This window comes from Leguminivora glycinivorella, chromosome 17, assembly GCF_023078275.1.
Source record: "Leguminivora glycinivorella isolate SPB_JAAS2020 chromosome 17, LegGlyc_1.1, whole genome shotgun sequence".
NCBI classification, from domain to species: Eukaryota; Metazoa; Arthropoda; class Insecta; order Lepidoptera; family Tortricidae; genus Leguminivora; species Leguminivora glycinivorella.
This window is the reverse complement of record NC_062987.1, coordinates 312,459-325,220: the sequence shown is the minus strand read 5'-3', so window position 1 is coordinate 325,220 and position 12,762 is coordinate 312,459. Positions and strand designations below refer to the sequence as shown.

At 38.0% G+C, this 12,762-nt stretch overlaps 1 protein-coding gene across 2 annotated transcripts in view; it reads right to left on the bottom strand.

Annotated features, from left to right (window-relative positions):
• Positions 1-12,762, bottom strand: part of LOC125235084 — an 84,521-nt gene that overhangs the window by 24,549 nt on the left and 47,210 nt on the right. For both annotated transcript variants that reach the window (XM_048141511.1, XM_048141512.1), the window contains 2 exons: positions 11,708-11,808; positions 9,450-9,590 (listed from right to left, as the gene is read on the bottom strand). In XM_048141511.1, coding sequence (XP_047997468.1) covers positions 9,450-9,590; positions 11,708-11,808 — 242 coding nt within the window. The remainder of the gene's footprint in view (positions 1-9,449; positions 9,591-11,707; positions 11,809-12,762) is intronic.

The following is a 12,762-nucleotide window of genomic DNA, read 5'->3' as shown; positions in this document are numbered from 1 at the left end:
AAATTGAGCTTTGAAAGTAAATATGGCAGAAGTAGATAAATATGTAGGTACCTACCCAACTAGCAAAATAGTCTTGGATTGCGCACTTTATAAGAGTAGTGGGCTTATAGCACTCTAATATTTTTTTTAGAAAATTTTATGCTCTTATATTAGCCTTAGACAAGTTAGTACGCACTCTAGAACTCTCTGTCTCATTATCTTAGTCTCATATGTGTATATAAGCGCATTTTATAATACTATTATAAGCCTCTTACTCCTACAATAACATTTACGTAGATTCATTGTTCTTGAGAGTAAATGTTCTTATAGTCCACTTCTCTAAGTTTATTTGATTTTATAATGGTCCTAATAAATGCTCTTGTAAGAATGTCAGGTTAATATCTGCATAACATAAAAACACTATAAGTACATGCCTTTTTCATCTTATTCAAAACTATTATAAGATCAATAGCAGTAGTTTAGTAAGATATTAGAGCGATATTGGATCATTTGATGTTATAATAGCCTTAATAAATGCTTTTGTAAGAACTTCAGACTAATATCAGCATAACATAAAAATACAATAGTGCATCTTTTTGTGACCTTATTTAAAGCTATTATGAGATCAATAGCAGTAACTTAGTTCGATATTAGCGTGATATAGAATAAACATACTTAAATAAACAATAGATGAGATCAATATAAAGTGATTAGACCTTAAATCGATTTTGGGAACACAATTGTAAGTATACAACCATTTCACATCACCAACATTGCCATTTGAATAAAAAGTAAAAACAATAAGTATATTTGTTTTTATAGGGTCAAGTGATATAAAATCAGGTCAAGATAAAGAAAATGAGGTTTTATATAGGTAAAGCAAGGAACCCTAAATTAATTAAACATGGCCGTATCATTGGTATTCAAGAATGCTAATATTAAGTAAATGATCTTATAATAGTCTAATAGCGCACTGAGAAAATGCAACTATAACAATGGCGTCTTTTCACTGCAAATATAGAAATAAAATAATTAACGAGGATACAAAATACTATTATTTGAGTGGGCGCATGAAATTTGAAGTGTAAATAAGGGTCCATTTTACAGTAAATAATATTTTCCAAATACTTACTGCGCAATATGAAGAAGCACCAAGGATAATAAACACGCTATTATAAGTTTATAAGTATTACTAAATGGTAATTAGTACCTTCAGTGTTTATTTTGTCACAACATTTTTTTATATTATCACGCTACAGACCAAGCGTACCGTGTTGTCGTACAAAAATCAAAATAAGCTTGTTTAGGCTCATAAGAGTCTAACGTTGGACCAAAATAAGCCTATGCAGGCTTATAAAATACTTACCTGAAAGCGATATTAGCCTAAGGAGGCTTAAATTAGTTTTGGCATGATTACTGTAAAAGCAAACAGTATGCAATAAAAGTGATATTAGAACGATATTAAAATAAATACGCTTATAATTGTGCCCAAATCCAGGATTATACGATGATATAGAATCAATATAAAACCAAAAAAATGTAGTCTTGAGATCGTTGTAAGCGCGACTTTTGCTATATCCATACTAATACGTATTATAAATGGGAAAGTGTGTGTGTATGTTTGTTTGTCCGTCTTTCACGGAAAACGGAGAGACGAATTGACGTGAAGATAGTTGGAAGGAGACATAGGCTACTTTTTTCTCTTTCTAACGCGAGCGAAGCCGCGGGCAAAAGATAGTTACATATAAAGCCAAAACACCACAGGCCACTGCAATCGTGACAAGTGATCATTATTGTTGCTGAAGCGTGGCATACTGAGGTGAAATGCAAATTATCGATGGCGTTGAGAAAGCGAGACTGATGGTACTGTATCGATATCGACAAGTGTCTCATACACATTGCAAAAGAAAATGCCTACCTGAGCATTTTGAAACCATGTTCCATATTCCATATCGGCATCTTGCTCCTTTATCGCACTTGTAAATTCGCATGTAATTGTGATGGGGAAAAACGTGAAACGTGGTTCATTAAGCCACTTTTTGCATAAATTTCATAACCAACATTTCTTAAAAACATGTTTATATGGCAGAAATCTAATACCAGAAAATGGCCGTAATAATTTCTTATTGTTTCTAACCGACCGGTTCCAGAATTAAGAGGAGTGTGCGTTAAAATGAAGTCGTCAATATTACGAGTAATACAACAGGCAAGACAACGCTGGCAAGACAGCGCTGGAGGTCGAGGAGCGCGTGCGACTTTCAATCCGGAGGTCGCGGGTTCGAAGTGTTCGAACCCCGGCTCGTACCAATGAGTTTTTCGGAACTCATGTGCGAAATGTCCTTTGATATTTGCCAGTCGCTTTTCGGTGAAGGAAAACATCGTGAGGAAACCGGACTAAATAATTCCAATAAGGCCTAGTTACCCTTTGTGTTGGAAGGTCAGATGGCAGTCGCTTTCGTAAAATTAGTGCCTATGCCAAATTTTGGGATTAGTTGTCACAGCGGACCCCAGGCTCCCATGAGCCGCGGCAAATGCCGGGATAACTCGAGAAGGATGATGACAACAATCGACATATATTTATAGTTCTTGATTGCGATTGCTGTACTGCTGAATTAGTTGTTTTTCTTGACAAAGTCTGTTGAAATGGAAGGGGTAGAAATCAGATTTGATTAAATATATGTAAATTCGTCGCAAAGAGCCAGCACCTTCTAACAATCACCGTTGGTTCTGCGTACGCTAACTAACCACTGAGGTGCTGTTGTGAATTTTTATGGACCTTTGTGTGGACTCCAGCCGGCCGCGGCCTAATCGAAGCGACAATAGTTGAAACTACGTGGCGATCGGAATGCAGTCTGACTCTGTTGCTCCACTGCAGAAGAGCGGTAGGGAGAGCTAGCTACGATACGCTTACGGAGCGTCAGCGACTGTGACGTTTGGCTAGGTACAAACTAATAATAAACACTCTGTCACTGTATAGTGTTAGTTCATGTGTATGAACTTTATGACTTTGTAATAAGGTTCAAACGTCAGTTTCGCAGTGGAGAAGACGGTGCTTCCCGATCCTTTATTCACTTAAAGTACATTTTTAAAAACGCCTAAGAAATGGAACTAAGAAATTTGAATTTAGTATAGTGATTATTAATCTATATGATAACCACAATACAAAATTTGAATTTTGAAAAACCGACATAGTAGACCGATTTCCATCAAACATGGCATGGCTGAGAATACTTCCGACTAATTCAGCTTTCAAACCATAGAGGAATAAGTAAAGGAAGAGTTGTAACTCCATACATCAGTAAATGTGAGTTATTTGTAGTGACATCGAGCGACAATCACACGTCAATCATGCGTGAAATAAAAAAAAAATTATATAGGACATTTTTACACAGATTGACGGAATCTCACGGTAAGCTCAAGAAGGTTGTATTGTACAGGTACACAGACAACGATATACATAATATATAAATACTTATATACCATTTTTTAACCTAATCAAGTGAATGTTTTGAAAACGGGGATACGCGCAAGCCCTGCGCGGGCGCAGTGCCGTGACGGTCTTCGCGAGCATCATGCGTGACGAAGTCGGGTTCCTTGCCCTGCAGGTGTGTAGACAGGTCATTATAGCACATGTCCTTCATGAAGACGCGTGCCTTGGCTAGTTTTGTCATGCCATCACGCGTCATCTTGAATGACAGTGTAGACAATACGTTATAGATAAACACTTAGGTCATTAAGATAGGAACGCTAGATAGGTGCGTTAAAGCGAAATGTGATAGGTAATGAATGCATTCCTTACATTTTATACAGGGTGGGGCCTGTAACAAAGGCGAAAAATTGAACGGTAGGCTATTCTTTTTATTCTGATCAACATTTGTTCAGTGACTTTTAAAAATTATGAAGTCTTTAAATTTTTAATTTTTCATACAAAATAAATATTAGCTTCAATGTACGCCATTATTGTTGTCATTGACGTTGTCTCTCACACTTTAGACTTAACAGAATTCAGAGGTAATGTATTGTAACTCTTAGAAAAAACTTTCAATGATGATAAAAATCAAAATACAAGTTATTTTTAAAAGTCGCCGAACAAATGTTGATCAGTATAAGGAGAATAGCCTAGAGTTCAATTATTCGCCTTTGTTACAGGCACCACTCTGTATACTCACATAAATTCACGTCTGTATTTTCAAAAGGAGTAAGCAGAACAAATGAAAGCCAGCAGTGCCACTCTTATTAATTAACGGGTTGAACGAAATCGAAATTGTGATCTCGCAGTGACATGTTGCTAGCTCATAGCCCACATCGTAATTGAACCCAAAGCCCAAAGTCAACTTCTAATGCATCGCCGGGAGCAAAAGGCTTTGTTAATTCTTAATTCATGACCACATGAGGGATGTATATCTAGATTCCTAAAGTTTTTTCTTCGATTTTTAGATCGCCTAATATTTTTTGGCATAATGATCATTTGGCCTAATTTAAATCTCCTAATATTGTTTCGCCTAACACCGTTAAAACCCACTTTTTTAGAAGCGACTCGGATTTGTGTGAGGTCACGGTTCTAATCTAACCTAAACCTACCTTTCTAACAGCGAATCGGTTCTGGGTAATGTCATTTTTGGGGCAAAATTTAAATTATGCCAAATGATCGTTAGGCCAAAAGAGCGTTAGGCATTTCATAATTCGGCCAAATGAGTTAGGCCAAGTGATTTTCGTACAAACGTCATTAGGAATGTAGAGGTAGTCCCCCACATGAGGCATTCATTACCTACTTATATTTATAAGTGTAGGTACTAGTTTTTGGCCGCGGCTTCGCTCGCGTTAGGAAGAGACAAAAAGTAGCCTAGATGTCACTCTTCATCCCATCACTTGTCTCCACTTAAAAAATCAGGTCAATTCGTCGCTCCGTTTTGCCGTGAAAGACGGACAAACAAACAGACACACACACTTTCCCATTTATAATATTAGTATGGATGAACAGGGTGTTTTTTTTTTCAAGCTATAAGTTAACTCATGTCACCTAGTACTCACCTAGTACTCTTGATTTCAAAAGTTTCCAGAAACTTCTCATTACCATCATTCAACAAGTACCTACTCGATCTAATTTAACCAACTCTCAGAACCTTAAAGTGTCATAGTAAAGTTATGATTAATAAATACAGTTTAATGACTCATTAACATCCCGTCCCGTTGCGAGTAACGCGGTCTAGGGTAACGGTTGCAGTGACATGGACTCAATGGGGCTTCGGAACTGCAATGTCAGCGTTACAATGCATAATGTTACAGTTTTTTTCCTTGAAGGTGGATCATTAGTAAATATCAAAGAATTTCACTATTCTTAGATACAGCATTAATATGACTTACCTAGTTAGTTTTATTATATAAATCTAAAAGATAAATAAACGTAAAATAGGTTAAGAAGAAAACCGGGATAAATTGCAAAAATGAAATATAGAAACTATTCTAAAATTAAATTGAAATTTTCATCAAGAATAGTTTCTAGAGCCCACAGAATGAATATAATATTTTAGTTGTTAGTTAATTATTATATTTGGTTGTAGTCGTGTAAGATATACAAACAACAAAAATTAAATCTTACTAATTTACAAATTATTCACCTCTAACTTCTACAATACCAAACTGGGGGCACAGTAGTGTCCCCGCAAAGACGAGTCAAGACATTGTTGAAGATCTTCCTTCAACAAAAATATAAAGCTACCGGTCAACTTATTTTTTTTTATTGTGGTATATGTACAGTATAATGTCACTGGGTCGTCGAAACTCACTCAAAAGTGTTGGATCACCGTCGCACTCAAATCAAAACAACAATTTTAACTAATCCATAGTAACATTTCTGTCGTTGCAATAAGGTGTACAGATGCTCAGAAAACTGTTTTAGTGGTACCGCAAGCATGTATGGTACTGGTTTTATTTTATGTGCAACATCAAAGCTACAAGCTATCATTACCTCTTTATATGGGCGGCGTACTTTCACAGAGAGTCCCTAACATGAGTTTTGACGAATTAGAAAATGTTGTTCGAAAGCTTAACATTGCGAAAAATAAATTATTATGTACATAAAGCAGACAAATAAATAACAAGTAAATAAATATTATAGGATATTCATACACAGATTGAGACTTGAGTCCCACGGTAAGCTCAAGAAGGCTTGTGTTATGGGTACTCAGACAACGATATATATAATATACAAATACTGTTATACATAGAAAACATCCATGACGCAGATGTTAAACATATTAAGTTATTAGTAATTGACTAATTGTTTTCAATCATTCAGTAATAGAAAAAATATTTTTGTATGTGTTCCAAAGTATCTCTTAAAATGTGTCGTAGGTTATTTATTTATTTTATTTATTTAAACTTCCCAGCCAGAAGGGTCAGCCCAGAATACCGCTGGGGAGACAGTGTGATGGCGGATCTATGTCAGCTACAAGCCGATAATTGGCAGGATCGGGATAAGTAGCGTCTTCTCGTTTTGGAGGCCAAAATCCTCTTTGGATCACAGAGCCATACTAGTTAGTTAGTTATTTAAACTTTATTGCACAACAAAGAAACATGTACAACGGCGGACTTAATGCCAAAAGGCATCTCTGGCTTAAAGGCATGTCTGTTTAACCCAATGGTTGACTGGTAGAGGTTATTCTGATGTGATGTGACACTAATATTTTATAGCCAAGCTGATGAGTATCAGTCGATAAAAAAAAAAACAACTTCCTAACGTTTTAAAACATATTTTAAGCAAATATCTGGTGAAATGCTTCAAAACCTCACTATATGATGATCCAGTAAAACCTAAATATGGCATTTCTGCGACGCGAAACGAAAACGAAACGCCGCGAAAGGTAGTCTGGCTCTGTGGCGCAATACGCAAGAGCGATAGAGATAGATATCTAAGACCGTTTCGTTTCGTGAGCGTTTGTGCCATTCGGCTACGTACCACTTGTACTTAATTTAATGATGTTTCTGACTAGCAATATCAATTCAACTAAACTGAGGTGCATATTAAACTAAAACGTATTATTTGACATCCACCAGTATAACTGGCAGCCTAGCTGAAGTGACAATCGTTGATGCTACATGGCGATGAAACGCAGTCTGTCTCTGTCCCACCACTACAGAAAAGCGATAGGGAGGGCTAGGGTTGTAAATAGAAAAAAAACCAAATGTTTTTTTTTTCAGAATTGTGAAAAAAAACATGAAAAAAAACCGAGCACCATGGTTTTTTTTCTAAATATGGTTATTTTTTCAGATGAACAAATAATACGACAATAACGGTTTTTCGTGAGTTGTAACGTGTTTCAATAACAATCACGTACATTTTAATTCAATTAACATTCAGTATACAAACGTTTATTGGGGAATCCCCGATGCTGCGTGTAGCGTGGAGAGGCGGTGGTGTTGCCAACAGTAAATAGTGATAACTACCAACTACAGATTTCGTAAATGTTACTTTTATAAGACCAGAAATTAAAGTTATTTGATTAAATTCGTTTAATAGTTAACATTAAGTCTAAAAAACCGTATAAAAGTATTAACTACTTTGCAAATTTTGAGATTTCGTACTTTAGAAAAAAAACATACTCCAGAAAAAAAACCGTTTTTTTCACGGTTTTTTTTTCATGTTTTTTTTTTCAAGCCAGAAAAAAAACCGTTTTTTTGCAACCCTAGGGAGGGCTAGCTACGATACGCTTACGAAGCGTAAGAGATTGAGACGTTGGCTAGATGCTAAGGTACTCATAATATCGTCGGGAGAAACTCCGTTATTTGCTATCTGCTCCAGATATCGCAGAAACTTGCAATTTGTGTTGTCACTGTAGTAACTACAGCGACCAACTGCCCGGCTAATATGCTTCCTATTTTATCACTTATCCACGTGGATAGGACAACTGTCACTCTCACACTGACATACTTGCCAAAGCGTGACAGATGTCTTATCTCCGTGGATAAGTGATAAAATTAGAAGCATGATACGCCGGCAGGACGACAAATGTACTCAAGCAGGTAGACGTTAATCGTTATGTACCTATAATATTGTCGTAAATAGTGCGCAGATGATGCAAAACTTCCTGCCCCGCACAGCTAAACTGTGGAATGAATTATCACCAGCGGTATTTCCGGACCGGTACGACCTTCAAACGTTCAAGAAAAGAGCGTACACCCATCTTAAAGGCCGGCAACGCACCTCCAACACTCCTGGTGTTTCAGGAATCCATGGGCGGCAGTGATCGCTTACCATCAGGCGACCTGTCTGCTCATTTGCCTCCTATCCCATAAAAAAACTACAATACATATCAGATTTTACACAAAACCAGTAATGGATTTATTTTCAGTCCAAGGATATTAAAAACTACGGTTTCTACACAAAAAATAGTACATTACGATACAAGTGCGTAAAAATGGAAGTTCGGAACGAGTGGCGATAAATTAAAACACGACCGAAGGGAGGGTTTTAAATCGACACGAGTTACGAATTTCCTTTTCGCACGTGTATCGTACGACGTTTTTCAGTACAGATGAGCCTCCGAAGTTTCGACCTGGCATATAATGAACCACTTCTCGAACTAGTGCGTAAAAAAACGACCATCTGTACTGAAAAAACTGTTTTTTTTTTATGTGCAGATTATTGTTGCGTTCTGTACTGCAGGTCCAATCTGCAAGTTTAGTGTATTCGGGTGTACGAGAATAAACAATGTCTGAGACTATACGTAATGCTTATAATTATGCCTATGTATTTATTACAGTGCTATTTAAATTTTATTATTGAACTATTCGTCAAGAAAGTTAGTCAATTATAAGTAATTTGTAATGTTTTTGTACGCCTGTTTTTTTATCATTAACACATCGTTTTTAACATTTTATAATTTTAAAGTTACTCGCCAAACTGCTCATGTAGTTTGTTGGCGAGACAGCGCACATTTACAAATGCTACAAATAAAGTAAATTGGAAAATAAACTCTTACATTTGAAACTGGAGGCATCGTTATTTATTTCTGTTGCTTTCTTCAAAACTAAAGGTACTTTAGAGTTGTGCCTGCTCGTTCACTGAAAAGATCGCTCCCAACTAATACGATCTCCTAAGTGTACTAGTTCGTTCTTTTAGGACATTTAGTACAGTAGTACAACGAGGGAGCGAGACAAATTGCACATAATATGGCGTACAGTAACGCTCGCTCGTACTAGCCGGGCGCTGATCGGCCGTTTTTGCGCGCTCTCGGTCCGAGTCAGTCGGTTCTAGTTCGGTTGCGGTCAAATCTACGGATCGCTTTGCTGTCATTGTCACTCCTCGGCTCTTCGCTCCTTTTGCTCCCTTTCTGTTGCGCATGTGTGACTAAATGTACTAGAGAGAAGAATCATTTGGGAGTAGTTCGGTCTAGTACAGTGGAGGGAATCGTGTGTTTTGTACTATTAGTACATGTACTACACAAGCCTAAAAGGTATGTCGTACTTACATCACCATGGGTCCAAGCAGCCAGGGCCTTCGGAGGCGTGTCCGGAGCCACGGCTCCTAGACGCCCACGTCTTCGTTCTTGCTGAAGAATAGGAACCTTCGAGTTCTTGTCGCCAGATGACAGGATCACTTCGCGCTCGATCTGATGAAAATAACATCCATAATAGAGTTGCATTTTTAAACCCCGACCAGGGGCGGCTCACTCCGCGATTCTATCGCCGCGCTACAAGTAGATGCCGGCAGCTGCGAGTTCGCGGCCTACAGGGGTGGCACAGTGGATCGAAATGAATAAAAAATGGACATTCGCATTTTTTTTCCAAAAATCATATTTTAAAAAATGCTCTTCGGTTGAAAATGATATGAGAAATAAAAAATGATATATAAAATTTTTCAAAATGAGGCTTATTTTAAGCAGAAAAAAATAAAATGCGTTTTTTTTTGTATGAAACTGAAAACTGAAACTGAGATACCTATGTATCTTATTGTAAGAAAACCGTAATCGATCCCGCTTTCAAACCTTTACAGTGTCATTGTCCTACTTTAGAACAGTAGAAAATAGTAAAAACCTTATCTGAGTAGGTGCCCGTTATTTTTTTGTAGTCCAATCAAAAGTCAGTAAATACAACATTTTTCTTAGTGCTTTATTTTTTTATTTTCATAAAAAAAACGGTATATTCATGACAATTTAGTATAAAAATAAAATATATGATGAATAAATAATGATGATAATCCGACGCTGCGCACGTGCGGCTGGTTTCTTTCATTCTTTGTAAAAATTTTCTAGTCATTTAAATAGGCGGCATTTCGTGAACATCAAAGCAGTGGGCCTTCTGTACTTGTACTATTATATATTCTGTACCCCGATGCAAAAACGACCGTCTGTCTATGGCATCAGCTTTCGAACGGATGAACCGATTTAGATTTAGTTTTTTTTGTGTAAAAGCTGAATTATTCGGAAGTGTTGTTAGCCACTATCTTGGAGGTTTCATCAAAAATTTTAATTTTGTTGGTTAGGTTTTTATTAGTGGGAAAGAGAGACAAACAATGGCAGAAGTGACGGGGCTTCGGATAACGTAGTGACTGCCACTACGTACGTATTGTTTCATCTGTATTGCCAAACAGGGTAAGCAGAGTACATGAAACTGTTCAAGTTTCCATGCCACTCAAGGGGTGGAAAGAAAACAAAAATAGGGATTATTCAGGGACAGATTTCCAGCCCATTGCCTCACGACAATGGAACCCATATCCCACAGTCGACTTCCACGACACCCACAATAGGAAAGGGGATGTTGAAATTCTTAACCCATCACCACACAGGTAATATTCTACAAAAGCGGATCTGACGAGCAGCTTTGTTGCTAGAAAATTATCCTCCTTAGATAAAAATATTTTTGGCCAGCTATGAATTTTATTATATTCTATTATAAAATCCAAATGTGACTTTGTCCTTAAAAAATAACTTGGCACTCATGAGACTATAGTAAAGATACGGAGTATTATGAGTCATCGAACTTCCCCGATTATTTCGACTACCAAACACGTATACCGATCGTTAGAACGTATCGACAGGTACCGGTACCCGATAATGCGCGAACAATGATCACTTTCACTGCGCGAGAGAAACGCGGCTCGTGTGTAATTACTGGCAGATTATATACGTTACAACAGGTTGTTTAAGATGTAATATTATTATGGTAAAAAATGGCCCTCCCTCTAACACGCAAAACTAGGGTCGCATTAACGTAAAATTCACTATTGAAGTACGAGATGTACGTGGGCCTTTTTTTTTTTCAAAGTTCTCCACGCCACTTTTTTGTATCATGGGTATTTTTTACGCGATTCATACTCAGGATCGCGAGGTCTTTTGATCCCGACAGGAGAAAAAAATGTCCTAAGAATTTCAACCACTGTCCATTAAAGTGCTTCTTTCAAAATAAAATAAATAAATAAATATTGGGGGACAGATCTTACACAGATCAACCTAGCCCCAAACTAAGCAAAGCTTGTACTATGGGTGCTAGGCGACGATATATGTACATACTTATATAGATAAATACATACTTATATGTATACATAGAAAACATCCACGACTCAGGAACAACTATCTGTGCTCATCACACAAATAAATGCCCTTTCCCGGGATTCGAACCCAGGACCGCGGCTCAGTAGGCCGGGTCACTACCGACTGAGCCAGACCGGTCGTGGAAACCACTGTCCATCAAAGTGTTTGTTTTAAAAATAGTTAAAATAGGTACTTACAGGAAACTTATTGGAGTGTGTGTGGAGCGCGGCCGGCGCGGGCGCACCGGGCAGTGCCGCGTCCGGCGCCGGCGGCATCCTGTACGGCGGGACGTCGGCACCTGCAAATTTAAATATATTGTTAAGTTTTTAACATAAAAGAACAAGGTCAACCTGGAAAACTTAAAGCCTAGCGGCTGTCGTCCACTAAGGCGCAATGGAGCCGCATCGAATCGAGTTCTCATACATTTACCACCGGTCTGGCGTAGTCGGTAGTGACCCTGCCTGCTAAGCCGCGGTCCCGAGTTCGAATCCCGGTAAGGGCATTTATTTTTGTGATGAGCACAGATATTTGTTCCTGAGCCATGGATGTTTTCTATGCAAGCCTTCTTGAGCTTACCGTGGGACTCGGTCAATTTGTGTAAGAATGTCCTATAATATTTATTTATTTATTTATTTGAATGCGACTCGATGCGTCGCTAATGGACGCAGTCTCATATGAAACACAGAAAGCGAATAAACGAGGCTCGACTCGGCGCGCCTAGTGGACGCCAGGCTAGCGTTCCCAAGTTGGCCGCAGCCAACGCTTCTCTTTACGCTTCATAAGCGTATCCTAGCGACTCTAGCGAGCTCTCCCTAATCTCCCTTTCGCTCTTCCGTAGTGGGAGCGACAGAGCCAGACTGCGTTGAGACCTCCAACGTTTGTCACTTCAGCACATATTCTCAAGATTCGGCATAATTTTTTTCAGATTTGATTAGCAAATATTGTCCTAAGTATTTCAACCAATCCCAACCAATGTATACAAAATCTTAACACATTATGTACCTCTATACGTAACCGATTCTCAAAAATCACTTTATTCATATGTAAAAAACTACTTAAATCCATTAAGTTCCTACTAATATGAGTTTATCGCAAACTTACATACATCCAGGTCATCCAGGGACGTAGGCGAATGGCACAAACGCTCACGAAACGAAACGCTCGTAAGATATCTATCTCTATCGCTCGTGCGTATTAGCGCGACAGAGCCAGACCAGACTGCCTTTAGCGGCTTAGATACTATTATTATGGT